The sequence below is a fragment of the Lytechinus variegatus genome, chromosome 4 (genome assembly GCF_018143015.1).
Source record: "Lytechinus variegatus isolate NC3 chromosome 4, Lvar_3.0, whole genome shotgun sequence".
Lineage (NCBI taxonomy): Eukaryota > Metazoa > Echinodermata > Echinoidea > Temnopleuroida > Toxopneustidae > Lytechinus > Lytechinus variegatus.
In genome coordinates this window covers 17,143,889-17,160,098 of record NC_054743.1, presented here as the reverse complement: position 1 = coordinate 17,160,098, position 16,210 = coordinate 17,143,889, and the positions used below count along the sequence as shown (strand labels likewise).

Here is a 16,210-nt window from a genome sequence, read left to right as displayed (position 1 = left end):
CTATGTATTCATTTGAGATTTTTTTAAAGGAAATTTGTTGCAATTACTATTCATGTGGGCACTTGTGAAGACAAGAACATAACGAGTACGAGTTAACGCAATGACAATGCAATTCTTGTAAATTAGTCTAGATCTAGGAATAAACAAATGCCCCTATAGATGATTATTCCACCAAATCCTCAGCCTTCATTAAATCTATTTTGTCTTGATTAATGTTATAAAATATTCTAACCCTTATGGTTTGACTAAACTTACATTCAAGTTCACTTGAGTGACAAAAAAGGACACGCAATACTCCGTTCAATTTTTACTGACACGAAAATAAATATGTGGGGCAATGTATGTAGAGATTGGATGTTATTTTAAGGATTTTTTCTATTAGAGACGTTTAAAAAGGGTTGAAATCACTGGAAATGACTTTAAAGGCTGCATTGCATTTATTTCATTTCCTACATTTACAAGAAAACTCACCATTTCATGGTCTTCGGCTGTTCCAAACTGTAAATATTTGCCTTCCGTCACTTCGTGAAAAAACTTCTGAGCGCAAAGCGTATTCGTTTGTTTTCACGTATTGACGGCTGCTTATCCGTCACTTCGTAAAAACAAGAAATCCTTTTACCCGGTATTTTCTTGAATGTCATGTCGTCATAGCAACGTAATTAGACATTTTTGTGATCTGAAACTTTTTGAGGTTCAAGATATAAGTCATAGATGTCCAAAAATGCAAAAAACTCAAAATTGAAAAAAATGCAATTTTACTCGTATCCGTCACTTCGTGAAAACAGGGACGATATGTCATCAATCTCCTGTCGCCTATTTTGCGCCATTAATTTGATATTTTGCATGTCACTTTTTGTTCCTAATCATTCAAATACACTGTTAAAAATGATTGAAAAAACGCTGTTTACGACACGAATCACACAATTGTTTAAACAAATATTTAAACAACATCTTAAACAACACAGTTTAAATTCAAAATTTGATTATCAATAATTAAATTCAAATATCAAATTATCAATAATTAAAGCTTGATTGTTTAACATTTTAAACACTTATTTAAAATGTTTAAACAACTACTGCGCAAATCACACAATAAATAGTGTTGTTTAAATTATTTTTTGACAGTGTAAGCACTTCATATAAATGAGCTCAATTAGGGGCGGAACCATGATTTTCAAAAGGGGGGCAAATTTTTCCAATTAAAAATCTGACGAGCAAAAAAAAAAGAAGAAAGGTTTTCCAACCAAAATTAAGGAAATTTCGTCCAGGAAAAAAAATTGCTAAGCCAAAAAAACAAAATGAAAGAAATCTTTTTAACAAAAAAAATTATTTGGCCCGAAAAAAATTTGACAAGAAAAAAAGGGGAGGGGGCACAGTTCGGTTTTAACACCATTTTTAACATCACAAATTTTCATTATGCTTCTCAAGGGGGGGGGGGGCGAGCCGGCTTTGCCCCCCCCCCCCCCCCCCCCCCCCCGGATCCGGCAGTGAGTTCGATGTTTTTAATGTGAATTTGACAAGCAAAAAAAGGTCTTCAACATAAAATTGGAGGTCGTTTCGTATCAATTTTCTTTAGAAGGGGGGCGATTAAAAAACCTATGCTACTGCCATGGTGATTAGAGATTATCAAAGCGGCAGAATTTTTTTTTTAATCATAATTATTTATTCTTTACAATATCTTGATATTTATTTTAAAAGGAGGCAAAGTTGTTTTTAAGTATGTCCTTTCATTTAAAATCATATTCATTCCTTCCTAATTGCTATAACAAGTGAAAAAGATGAATAACATCAATAAAATCAGGATTCATATTAAGAAAATCGTTATTCTAAATGTAAAATTAGAATCTGTAACTATTTCTTTAATATCTCATACTCACAAAGGGAATAATCATAATACAGACTAAAAGTTTCTACATGATCTAGATATCTCTTAATATAATTATAATACACAATCATGCTATTTCGTAAATTTTATTTTGTTCAGTATATAAAACACACACACACCAAGAGAACAGTCATGCTCCCCCCCCCCTTCCCATAAACAGCATAAAAAGAATAAAAAGGAGAAAGAAATATAAGTTTATAACAAATGACAAATAAAAAAATATATACATGTATTATAAAAACACAGAATGTAACAAAATATATATGAAATAAATTATTTTTTCATTAATACAGATTTTTTTTTCAAATTAAAATGAAAAAATGGTATTGAATTACATGCCTAAATCACGATGTAACTGAATCGAGGCGACTTGCCGAAAGTTTTGACTACATGCATATTCATTAAACTGTTTTGTAAAGGCAGAGACGTCATCTTATGAATATTTATATACGCATGCGCAGAAACTATTTTCACGTTCTTCAAACATGGCGATCTCGCGATTGGAACAAAAGTCCGAAAATTGACGTTCTTTCGAAGGATTTCTTGGAATTGTATACATCAGTTTTAATTGAAAGTTAAGCTGATGTAGGAACAGTTTGTTTAGGTAAGATTGTTATTAATCGTTGATTTTTAATTCATTATTATCACCGGTTTTCTAATGCCAAACATCGCGAAGTTTTGTACTCCGGTGAGAATACATGGTGGTACTCAGGACCCCGACACTGTCTGAAGACGTGTCGGGTCCCCGGGGCAAGACAGGCCACAGCCCAGGCAAGCCTGATTGTCATTTGTCAATGCTATTTTTGGGCTATTCTGTAACTATGCAAGCAGTTTGTTTTTTATTGTCCTAGGCCTACTCCTAGCCATATTTTGTATTATTTGTTGCATAATTATGTACACTGTGATTCGTATATACATGTAATACATGATTGATGTATACATATTTTTATGGATAAATAAATTGAAAGTAGTCAAAATGAGCTGAATTTGATCTTATTAAAAGGATTGTGAAAATTAGACCTACTACCGTGCTTATTTCCTGTCAATCAAAGATAGAATGATATCAAACTTATGTAATAAACGGGTGGTTGATCAACCCTGATTAACATGATTAAGTCGAGTATAAAAAAAACCCCGCTGTTTCTGGCAGTCTGGGGATTTATTTAACAATTTCTGACATTTTGTTATCCCCATCATTTGCCCATTCTAACGTTACCTCAGGCGATGGTTCATGTAGGCTTCACTACCCTTCCCTCTGCTACACTTACCCGAACCCTAGGGTCACGAAAACTGGCTCTTAAAAACCAGTGACACTCTGTCAATTTTTGGTTAAAAAAAGGCAACATGTCATGTAAAAAAAGGACAGTCAGTGAGAAACCATACACTTTCGATTTGCAAAGTTCTTCAACTTCAGAGATCGATTCTGGATTTGCCTTCAGAACTAATGAGACGATTACAAAAATGTGTTGGGGGTGGGGATGGTGTAGGCCTTCAAGCATAGAAAGTGGAGAAATGTCAATGAACAAAGATGTAGATCACTTCAGGCAACAATTTTTTTTTGGTGGTTAGCTATTTGTGATAAATGCCAAGTAATCTACACTAATAATAATATGCAACTTATATATAGCGCTAAATACAAATGTTTCTAAGCACTGCATACTACTACCTCGACTTCAGAACGGCTACCCTGATCGGGTGCATCGAGCATTCAAGGAATTCCTTCCTACCGGGTACCCATTTACTACACCTGTGTTGAGAGTGGCAAATTTAGATAAACACCTTGCCAATGGACACTAATGCTGCGGTGGGATGTGAACCCTGGACCTTGTGGTTCAAAGTCCTGAGACTTATCCACTGAGCCACAACACCTCTACACTACTGGCAGTATGTAGCTAATTAATTGCTCATACAGATGGCAAACCAATCAATGAATGATTATGTATACTGTACATGTATGTTGTAAGAGCCTGTTCTGTAGACTACAATATGCTGCAATGTGCAAAAGAATATTTGAGGGATTTGCTATAATGTAGGTGTTTTTGAGGTGTAGGCAATTGTCCAAGGTCGAATTCATGAAATGAAAAATAGTCCACCTTCGACTGCTTTCTTAATGTGAGCTCTGTTGTCTCTTTCCTAGTCTGATCAGGGGAAGTATTCATCTAAGTTCATTGGTTTATCATTGACCTTGCCGTACTTGCCAACTGACATTGACACTGTTTGGACAATGATGGTTGTATCTACTGATTATTTGGATAAGACTTATTTTTTGTCAAAGAAATGGATGATTTGTTGATCGCTGTCAGATGTCTATACTCTGTCACATTTGTGTGATATTCTGGAGGCCACTTACATGTACAGGTACCAATAAAAGGAAAAACACTCATTCTCTCAAAATAACCTGATTCTATTAAAGTAAAAGCCCTTGTCAGTTGTCAAACTTCTCAATATTCTTCATTTTTGTCATCTTCATATTGAAATGCAAATAATGACGGAAATGTAGAAGTTGCTCATAATTTTTGTTAATGAGCATCCCTCTATATAAAACAGAAATATACTTAAACTGGGAAGAAACTACAGTATTGGTTCTAAAGATATAGATTATAAGAGTAAAATTGGGAAAAAAAAAATTCTGTACATTAAAAAAAAAATAAAATAAAATAAAAAAGCCCCTTTTACAAAAATGCATGTTATGCCATTGTACTGTTAAAAAAACACAAAAAACTTGTTTGTTGCCATGTCTAATCAAGGATTCTTATTCATGCATGTTTGCTCATTTGTGAAGAAGTCTGCCATGTTATTATAATTGTGGTTGCTATGTGCCACGAATGATAGTAAATAGCTCACTACAAATGCCTATATTCTTTCTGTATTGTCTAATTATTATCTATCATCAGGTCAGTAACAACGCACCGACCGAACTGTATCAGGAGATCTGTATCTTCTGCTGTATTGATACTGACTAGAGTGAAGCGGATATTTCACTGAAGTGGGAGAACTACAACCGCACCATGAAGTACATCTTGGTATCTGGTGGCGTCATTAGCGGCATAGGGAAAGGAGTAATTGCAAGTAGCATCGGGATGCTCTTGAAAGCTTGCGGTCTCAGGGTCACTTCGATCAAGATAGATCCATACCTGAACATCGATGCGGGAACATTTTCGCCATATGAACATGGTGAGAAATCAATAGCATTGTTTATAATGCTGGATAAGTGTTTGATTTAACATGAGCTTGTAGATTATTATATATAGCTGTGATGAACTTCAATGGTACATGCAGAATGACAGTGCAATCACTGTGGTTCTGGACTCAAAAAGGCAAAGTTCATGAGAATTATTGGCAGTCATGTGGAAAATATATATATAAATTTCCTGAGTACAAAATTGATGAAGTACAAACTATTCATTTTCCCTCATTTCAGTTTTCATTACAGACCTATGATTTCTTTTAATGGTACTATTTTTTTTTTTTAATCTGCATACATGTATATTTAAGATTCAGGAATGGAGGTACAGTACTACCTACATGTATCCTGTCACTGGCTGATGGTGGTGATACATGTGTAGATGGGAATGAGCAATGAGAAATATATTTATCTTCAGATTTTATAACATATGTGAAATATGTATTCCTTTCAAGATGTGCTTTACATGTAATTGTTATTTCTTTCACAGGTGAAGTATTTGTATTGGATGATGGCGGCGAGGTCGATCTGGATTTGGGAAACTACGAGCGATTCCTGGATGTCAAGCTACACCGAGATAACAACATCACAACTGGCAAGATCTACCAGCATGTCATCTCAAAGGAGAGAAAGGGAGACTATCTGGGAAAGACTGTACAAGGTGATCTTCAATCAAGATTAAGGCTTAAATTGATCCAAGACCATCAAGACCTTGGTCATGGATGCCCCCCCTCACATTGGCCGTGGAGACATGTTGTCCCCCTTTATTTTATCTTCCCCATTTGTAATAATATGCCTATGGGAAAGTGGCCTGCAAGATATCTCCAGAAGGGCCATGTTTTAAACATACATGTAGTCGTGATTGATTCTTTCATTCTCGAATACAGAAATTGTCTATAAATGTTGTAAATATCATTCAAGGAGACAGAAAATCGTCTCTTTAAGGGGTCAATTTATCTGCTGATTGGTAAAAAAAAGTTCTCTTCAGAGAAAATGTACCTTTGTGCAAAAATTATGGATTTAAAAAGTTTGTTTCTTTTATTTTTATGCATTAATCATACATTTTGAAGAATACAAGTGTAATAGAAGTTTAGAATGTTGATAACAATTTAAACAGAAAATATTAAGAATGGAAGTACAATTATTGAATAATTTTTTTGTTACAGTTGTGCCTCATATCACCAATGCCATCCAAGAATGGGTAGAGAGGGTTGCTAAGATACCGGTAGATGGAGATGATCAGGAACCAGAAGTCTGCATCATTGAGGTAATGTACCTTGTAGAAATAACCATGATAATCGCTTGTCAATGGGGTCAAACTGTATCTGTGCCATGTGTTTGCAGAGTGACAGTGCATATTCACAACAATGACATGAATGATGGCTGAACAGTGGTGCTCAAAAGTTAGCAAACCCCACCAGAAAATGAAGTACTGCAATGTTTTAGATATTTAATTGTGCAGTCAGATGGTAAAATACTATGTTCAATAAAGCTTATTTCTGTGGGCCCACTGAATGTTGTAGTGTTGTTGTCAACACTCAGAATGAAGGAGTGCATTTTGTGGACTTGTGGTGGGGTTCACTAACTTTTGAGCGCACCTGGAATACAATAAGACAGTGCTGTCCAGTAGAAGACGTGGGGTCAACAGTATTCTTGATACAACAGGAGGAGGCAGTACTTTTCGGGCAGCCTTCTGGGAGGTGGTCTCTGTTGGACCTTGTGTTAAATTACAGATGTTATGCAGTTTCTATGCACAATATGAAATCCTTTACTGCAAAATGAAAATTTGTACATTCATATCAAAAAATGCATTTTCATGAACACTTTAACTGGTCAAGCAACTTCATGATGTATTTTTTTTATTTTCTATTTGATGCTTAGAAAATTAACGTCTGTATTTATTCATTTGAAGTTGAAAGGTATGACTCGACTATTAAAATACATTTACATGCTCAAACACAATTAATAAATCAAGTACAAAGTGACTGACAATTTGTTCATTCTAATTTATTTTGTGGTTTCTCCTTTTTAGCTTGGGGGTACGATTGGAGACATTGAGGGTATGCCCTTCGTGGAGGCCTTCAGGCAGTTCCAGTTCAGGGTGAAGCAGGACTTCCTATCTATCCATGTGAGTCTGATACCTCAGCCCAAGTCAACGGGAGAACAGAAGACCAAACCCACACAGGCCAGCATCAGAGAGCTGAGGAGTCTTGGTCTGTCACCAGATCTGGTGAGATGGCAGTAGTGATGGTGGTAGTGGTGGTGACATTGAAGATGTTGGTAGTGATGATGGTGCTGGTGGTGGTGATGATGAAGATTCTGGTGATGGTTGTGATGGTGGTGGCGGTGGTGTAAGTGATGGTGGTGGTGATGATGATGAGGATGATGATGATGATGATGGTAGTGATGAAGTTCATAGTGGTGATGATGATGGTGTTGGCAACCACTGTGGGGGTGCTGGTAATGAAGAAAAGAGCATGGTGATGATGATGAAAAAGATGAGAAGGGAGATTGGAATGATGATATTCTAAACTATGAACTAAATTTCTAAAATGTTCTGTTTTACTAGAAATGATTCCCCATATTCTTTTCAGAATTAATCAACTTCAGCCTGATCTTAGAAAAGATGTAGATCAATATTTTTTTTTTCAATATTGAGATTGAAATTAATTCCTTTACCTTAGGTATGTAATTAATTCTGATCATAAAATGTAATTGATTTTAATAAATAACTTATTTTCTTACCACTAGCGAAATACAATTAATTTCAATTTAATGCAGTTGAATGAAATGAAAATAAAAACACAACAAACAAATTGTTGAGATCGTTGGCATGTAAACCATCAATTACAATTTTGTTTGTTTCTTTGGTGTTTTTCAGATTGTTTGCAGAAGTCACAACCCAGTGGATGATGGTATCAAGGAGAAGATCTCTATGTTCTGCCACGTTCCTCCTGAACAGGTACTGTAATTTTGTCCCTGGTCAAACCGCTTTAATAGTGACTTGTGATCCTTTCTTGTGCTAAATGAAATAGGCCTTAATCGAAATTTACCCTGTTTTATCAGGATAGGTGTGGACCTTCTATATTTCTAATAAGTTAACAAGCTTTTGAGAAAATGCTTAACAACAAGAATTCTAATCTAAAATAGTTGCATTCCAATACTCTGTGCTATATGTACATGTACACTGTGCCTTTGTGTAGCAATGGTAAGTTGTGTACTCTCTGGTTATGTTTTTTAAATGCTAAATTAAACTTAAAATTTATGGTTTTTCTCAATCGAGATCCAATACATTTTTTCTTTGTATTGTCAATAGGTATTGGCTGCGACGCATGTTTCCTTTAATAGTTTTTTTTTATTTAATTGATTTGAGCTGATGGGAATAAAAGTTATTAAGAATATGATTTTGTCCAAGAAGGGTCAGCAGTCCTGTGCAAAAAGTCATGCCTAACTTCTGAACATCTTTATGAACCACCATCCGGGAAGTTTACAAGATACAGTATAGTAATATCTTTGATTTTTGCCTCCTTTACTAGGTTATCTGTGTCCATGACTGCTCATCTGTGTACCGAGTACCTCTTCTGCTAGAAGAACAGAATCTCATCTCGTTCTTCAAGAGCAGACTCACCCTACAGTTCAGACAGAGACCGAGAGCAGTCCTTTCAAAATGGAGGGAATTAGCTCACAGGTAATATAAGTTAACTTCAATATTGTACAACGCCTACTTAGCTTGTTGTACGCGAGCAAATGAGAGGCTGAATGTCAAACATTTGTACTGTTGCACAAAAGACATACCATCCAAAATGTACCGTTGAATGGCTTTAGGAGGTGACATCACAATATGATTTAACGCTCAGTAAAATGAAGGTGCAATACATGTATAAGCCTGCTGGCTAAATGCGCAATGCTGCCCAAGGTCATGTGCGCTTGTGGATTTCGCTTTTTGCTCCCTTTTCATAGGTTACTGCAGGGAAAAACTTTTTTTTAAATATTAAATATTTTCACTAAATTCTGAGGCGTTTTACAACATAAATAGCGAACATTCTTATTTATGCAATGGTGCGAGATTTTGCATTCGGTGAAGGAAAGAGACGCTCTATTCAACTCCGCAAACGCCTCATTGAATAGAGCATCTTTCTTTCACCTCATGCGAAATCTCGCACCATCGCACTCATGCCTATTCGCTATTTGTATGCTATTGAATCATGACTGATCTAAGTATTCTGGGATCACATGGTTTCCGCTTAGGCAACCAGTTTTAAGGAAAAACCAAGAACTTGTAAATCAATTTAGGTAAATTTGGCTTCTTGAGGTAATGTATTGAAAGAGTCTCACATTTGTAAGTTAAATTATTGTAATTACAGCCATTAATTGAGCAGATATGCCAATTGTTATTTGTTCTCATTCATTCTTATTGATTTTTTAACCTTAATTTGTATAGTTGTCAAGTCTTTGGAAAAAAAGGGACCACCCCCCCCAAAAAAAAAGCAGGACATAAAAAGACAACTTATTTTACCCCACTTGTTGACATCTGTGAATTTAGATTTCTCCTAAAATCAAGTCTGGAGATAGAGGACATTGTGAAACCTGCAGACGACACCAGTTGGAATACTTACAGAAGTTTAAACAGATCATGTAACCAATCAAATTACATGTAGTGTTATAAGTACCTTGCTAACTGCTTGTTTGTGCCCAGCTGTCCAATGTTCAACATGAATACATAAATTGTATATTAAAGGGAGTGACAAAATAGTAGAAATTTTGTACAAGTTTTAGTTACCATTTTGGATATCATTATTTCCTCTCAATTTCATTTATCATTGTTCTTTCTCTTTGATCAGATACGAGGCACCATCAAAGCAAGTCACCATCGCTCTCGTTGGGAAGTACACAAAGTTAGAAGATGCCTACATCTCAGTAACTAAGGCCCTCAACCATGCTGCCCTTGCTTGCAAACACAAACTCAATCTCAAGGTAACTAGCTCTGATTAATCCTGCCATTTAATAATAATAGTTTATATAGAGCTAATATCACATGATCTGAGTACGTCTCTATAAAGAATAATGAAAGGAGGTGTTGCAGAGTTCTTTTTGTTGAATCGAGGTACATTTGAATAAGTAAGTTATAAGAGGCATTTTTACCTTACTGTATCAATTACGGGGGGTAAGGGGGCAGGCTGTAAAAAGATACGAACAGTTTTATGATAAATACTATCCCTGTTTGGTTTGCATGAATTATGTCTAAAGAAGGATGGACAATCTGACAAGAATAAGAGGAAATAAAAAACAAATTTTTGAAGGATCTCCTTTGGATCCATGACTGTAATTGAATATTCTCAAATTAAAGACAGTGATTGTTGTCTTGTGCATCACATGATGATTCTGAATGATGATACTAACAATTGAAATCTATATTGTGGTTTGGCTGATAAAGCCTCATATCTTAAAATTTAGAAATTTCTAGGGCAGTTTAGAAAAGGCCTTTTTTTTTAAATATAGCAATGATGGCAGTCTCATATTGTCTGAAAATAGTCTCCAGATACCTGCGAAGAAGTCTTTGGAGGCAAAACAAGGTTGGTACCCATGTTATAACCCTAAAATCCAGCTTATTCTGAGCTGGCATCAAAATATTTAAATTTTGAGATACAAGGTTTTATCAGCGTAGTCTTTATAATATATAATAATCAAAGTAGATCCTCTTTGCACTTCACATGACTTTATGTTTATTGTTTATTTCTTTTTCGTATTAGTATATTGAAGCTGATGATTTAGAAGCAGAAATCAAGACCTCAGATCCTGTCAAATACCACGAGGCATGGCAGAAGCTATGCAGTGCTGAGTAAGTAGTAGGATTCTTTTAAGTTCCATTGTAAAATATATCTGAAATCTCTTTGCCCTCAATGCAAACAAATTAACTCACCATGAAACTTTCATGCAAGGAAGGTAGCATTGATGGATTAGATGTGACTGTTCAAATTTGTGTCAATCACAGGAATATGCTGAATTTCAACAGAAGTGATTATTAGCTTATCAGATAATATCACTATTGTTTCCTTATCTTCTCGGCAGATAAAATGACACAATTTCATTTTAGTAGTGTATCTGGAAGTCATTTGTGTATGTCAAATTTTCCAAGGGGTGGTGACAAACCCTTAAAGGAAAGAAGAAGAGTTTAAAAAAGGAACTTTAAATGAGAAACAAAATTATATCACCTTTTCTTACATTATGCCACACCCTCCTATCAAAATATTGAAGCGGTGCCCATGTGGCTATGCGATGGACTTTCAGTTGATTCTAAAGGGCATGCTTCTGCCAGTCTCTAACAAACCCATCTACTTATTTATCTTCATTTTTTTTTTTCCCAGTGGTATATTAGTACCTGGTGGTTTTGGTAATCGTGGTATCGAAGGCAAAGTAGCAGCAGCACACTGGGCAAGAGTTAACAAGAAACCATACCTTGGTAAGTACATCTCGTCTGCCTGTAGGATTGGCAACAATATGTGGCACCTCATCAAATCTCTAATGGGGCATTGCAAGAAACCTGCAATCAATCTCCAGTCTATGCTCCATGCAACAAGAATTTAAACTCAATTTTCTCTATTTTGAATTGATATATTTATCGCAAATTTCTATTAGAAGCTTTTCAGTTGATCATATTGGAATATTTTCTTGCAACACCCCATTAGAGTATGTATCAGACAAAAGTAGAAAAAGGCCCCCTCACGTGACTGCCCCCCTCCCTCGATTTGGAAGCCAATATGTCAACCATGGGTCAAGATGTGACCCAGATTCCTCCTTGTTTACTAAATCAGTGTACATGTCACTGGACACTGGAATGTCTTTCTTGTCAATGTCATCCTGCATGGAAGTAGATTTCACCCTCTGATTGACAGGTTGGAATGATGAGAGATGAAAAGAGTGTTCATTTCGTGTACATTTCATGAATGTACATACCTTGGTAGTACATTACATCCTGAGTTGTATGTTTCAGCACAGTAACCTTCATATGACCTTCACAAGGTTGAAAGACTGAAAATTATGGATGATGAAATATGAGAATCAAATTTAAAGCAGAAACCAAACCATATATTAAAGAAGTTTATAAAGGAAACATGGGAACATTTTCTTTCATTATATTCATTATTGTATGATGAAGGTAGCAGTTTATGAAACATTGTGTCACTAATGTTTCTGCCAATCTTGATTTATATATATCTGGGGCCCCTGCCTTACAAAGAGTTACGACTGATCCAATCAATCTCAACTGTATGGAAATCATCCATACCATAATTTTTTTTCTACAGGAAATTTGCGGAATCTTCTACTTAAACCAAGAGAATGATGAATGTATAAATATACATCATATCTAGAAAGTATTTTGAACAAACTCGCATTTTAGATGTTGAAGTTGCTGGCCGTCCATTATAGTTGTGGTTGATTGGATCAATCGCAACTCTTTGTAAGATGGGGCCCAGGAGCTCGAGTAAATCAGTCGGTGAAAATTATCATAGGATACTTCATCAAACACTCCCAATGTCTTCAGGATGCATGTAGTACAAGACTGGACAGATTTATGTTTAGAAGAGAAGGGATAGCAAAGTTATTACTTGTTAATACTGTTTGTTTTGTAGGTGTATGTTTGGGTCTTCAAGTAGCTACTATTGAGTTTGCAAGGAACGTACTTGGATGGGAAGACGCACATTCAGAAGAGTTTGATCCCAAATCAAAACACACTGTGGTAAGTATATTGAAGTTTCTTCACTGAGTCGTTCAAAATAGTTACTTCCCAATCTCTATTGGCCTAAGTGAGAGAATTCTTGCTTGAGAATGAAATATGTTAATGTGCTAGATATCATGCACATTTGTACTTCTAACTTTTTCAAAATATATATCTTAACCCAACAAAGTGTACTCAAGTGTTTGTCTTTTTTTAATTATCTGAAGCGCATTTAGACACAATTACATTATATGATATGCTCTATATAAAAATCACTCATCTTCATAATTGAATAGCATGATATGGATGATCCTTAGCCAAATCTGAGTGCATCTTCACCTGCAAATATGCTTGATAATTCATAAAATGGCACGGTACTTTCCTAAAATCCTAAATTGTTTCTGGATTGTAATCTTAAGGAAAAAAAACAACACTACAATTAGATTAAATTAGTTGATTAATTTTGTCTTCATTACAAAATGATTTTTATATTGTTTTGATTGGGATAGTTCACCAGACATACAGTAGCATGGCACAGTGAACCCTTGGTCTGATGTAATTGGTTTGAGCATCTTTGAATTAACGATTATCTTTATGTTTGTTGTTTGTAGGTGATTGAGATGCCTGAACACAACACAGGTCAGATGGGAGGTACAATGAGATTGGGATTGAGAAAAACACTCTTCAAGACTGACAATTGTGTTATGAGTGAGTTCAAAGATTTAATTGAACTATTTTAAGATTGATGTGACCTTAAGCGAAGTCATTTCCTGGTGTACTCAGTGCTGCTGTTTATGCTCATATTTACCATAGATAGTTGCCGGAGGTATATTATCAAGTTGTCTGCCCGACTTTTTTTCTCGCAACGACTAAGAAGCTTTTTGATGGATCAACTTCAAATTTGATCCAAGTTTGCTTATGTGAGTGACGTTATAATGGTTTTGGGGCGATGTGTGTGCAAATTTCCCTATTGTATGGTCAACAGCCGAGAACTCTGGAGGGACGAATTCAGGTGTTGATGCTGCATATCGCATTACATTAATGGTACCCATTGTTTTCTCTAGAGCATTTGCATGTGTGCGTTAGATACGGTCTCATACTTAATAGTGAGCTTGTCCAGTAACTCATGGGATATTCGTTGGATTTCAGTTCTCTTAGAAATACACTCTTGTATTGAACAAGCAATTGATGCAGACCAAAATACAGTTTTAATCAATCGCTAAAGCACTCTTTATGTATATATTAATATCATCTATTCTTTCTGAATAGAAACCCTGTACAACAATGCCGAGTACATCGAAGAGAGGCACAGACACAGATATGAGGTAAGAAAATCATTGTTTTTATGTTCATGGAATTTAGTTGTAAGAAATCTATGAATTGGATTGAACATTCCAGCATTTAATTGTTATTGTCTAGTGGTTCTTACTCTCATGTTTGAAACAGAGGATCATGGGTTGGAATCCTAGCCATGGCATGTCATCCTTTAGCAAGAAATTTATCCACACTGCTGCACTCGACCCAGGTGAGGTGAATGGGTACCCGGCAGGAGTAATTCCTTGCATGCACTGAGTGCCGATGATGGTAGCTCGAGCTAAAGCTGGGGTAATAATAGCAGCGCTTTGTATCCTCAAGGCAAAAAGCATTTTATAAATTCAGCTGTTATTATTTTTATTAATGCAGATAAACATTGATCTATATTATGAAGCTCTGAGTCATTGATTTGATACACAGAAATATAATTTGACAAATTTTACAAATTTTGAAATGGTATCTTTTATATACAGTAAAAAATAACATAAAGAACTCTTCTTATTGCATACTTATTCATTGGTAAACAAAAACTTATGATTTTGGTTTTGAACTATTGTGTGATGAATCAATAGAAGTTTGAGAATCATTAATGTTGATACCGTTCATGTATAGGTCAACCCCAATGATGTTGCAGAGTTTGAGAAGAATGGAATGAAGTTTGTTGGACAGAGTGAAGATGGACAGAGGATGGAAATTATGGAGCTAGTTGGTAAGTTTGTTTGTTTCTATAGCAACCATCAGTTTTAATAGATCAAGGGGTGTTTCACAAAGATTTAAGTATGACGATATCAAAATGAGTTCGTACAGAATCCAATGAAATGACCACCAAAGTGTCTGTATAAATAAAGAATATGTGCCATTGAAGGATTCTGGAAGAAATTGCTGAGAAATTAGCAAATAAGCACAGGATTCGGGTCAAGCGTCGGGCTGACACTCAAAGCAATAATAATACACTCTCCCAGGTGCGCTTATTTGTTTTGGTGATCTTCAGTGTAAACATTTTTCAGCGTAGATTTCAAGATTTCACAAAGTTCAGTTTATGTAACTGTACCAGATCTAGATCCTCGATGATATACTGACAATTAAGCCTGGTTTTACAGACTTTCTCAGGAAATCAGTGTTTGCTGCAACTACTGGCATTTCTCTTTAAGTTGCACTTTAATGCCGAGGCATACATGATATGCAATGTGCGATCTTATCGATAGACATGCAGTAGCGCGTGTCCTCATGACACGATGTGGTCAAGCCTTTCATACTGTACGCAACTTTATTTAATTGCGACTCTAAGTCATACTTAAATCTTTGTGAAACACCCCTGGGTTCATTGTGTAAAAGTTGCTATTGTGGTAACATTGCTATTCTTTTGTAACTTTATGAAATACTTTTTTTTGGATTGGCTATGAAGAACTGTTGCTGTGATAATTGCCATTGGATGGGAAGTTTACCATAAAAGTAAATTTTATGCAATGGACCTATTTTCTAGGATTTTATTGTTCAATTCAGAATCAAAAGTTTTCTTATTTTTATATTTTCTGCTTCTATGCCAACAAACTTCTTCCTTGTATGAACTTTAGTTCCCAAAGACACTGTATCCCTCTTCTTACAATTAGAGACATATTTATACCTGAATGATGAGTGATTTTTTTTTGTCTCACCTGCGAAGCAAAGTGAGACTATAGGCGCCGCTTTTCCGACGGCGACGGCGGCGTCAACATCAAATCTTAACCTGAGGTTAAGTTTTTGAAATGACGTCATAACTTAGAAAGTATATGGACCTAGTTAATAAGACTTGGCCATAAGGTTAATCAAGTATTACTGAACATCCTTTTAGAGTTTCATGTCACATGACCAAGGTCAAAGGTCATTTAGGGTCAATGAACTTAGACCATGTTGGAGGAATCAACATCGAAATCTTAACCTGAGGTTAAGTTTTTGAAATGTCATCATAACTTGGAAAATATATGGACCTAGTTCATGAAACTTGGACATAAGGTTAATCAAGTATCACTGAACATCCTGCATGAGTTTCACGTCACATGACCAAGGTCAAAGGTCATTTAGGGTCAATGAACTTTGGCCGAATTGGGGATATCTGTTGAATTCCCATCAT

At 35.6% G+C, this 16,210-nt stretch overlaps 1 protein-coding gene across 1 annotated transcript in view; it reads left to right on the top strand.

The window, feature by feature from the left end:
- Positions 1-16,210, top strand: part of LOC121413511 (CTP synthase 1-like) — a 31,456-nt gene that overhangs the window by 9,617 nt on the left and 5,629 nt on the right. The window contains exons 2-14 of the mRNA XM_041606343.1: positions 4,780-5,059; positions 5,560-5,730; positions 6,236-6,336; positions 7,102-7,299; positions 7,951-8,031; positions 8,606-8,757; positions 9,911-10,043; positions 10,820-10,908; positions 11,435-11,529; positions 12,701-12,807; positions 13,398-13,494; positions 14,056-14,111; positions 14,713-14,809. Coding sequence (XP_041462277.1) covers positions 4,894-5,059; positions 5,560-5,730; positions 6,236-6,336; positions 7,102-7,299; positions 7,951-8,031; positions 8,606-8,757; positions 9,911-10,043; positions 10,820-10,908; positions 11,435-11,529; positions 12,701-12,807; positions 13,398-13,494; positions 14,056-14,111; positions 14,713-14,809 — 1,543 coding nt within the window. The 5' untranslated portion in view covers positions 4,780-4,893. The remainder of the gene's footprint in view (positions 1-4,779; positions 5,060-5,559; positions 5,731-6,235; positions 6,337-7,101; positions 7,300-7,950; positions 8,032-8,605; positions 8,758-9,910; positions 10,044-10,819; positions 10,909-11,434; positions 11,530-12,700; positions 12,808-13,397; positions 13,495-14,055; positions 14,112-14,712; positions 14,810-16,210) is intronic.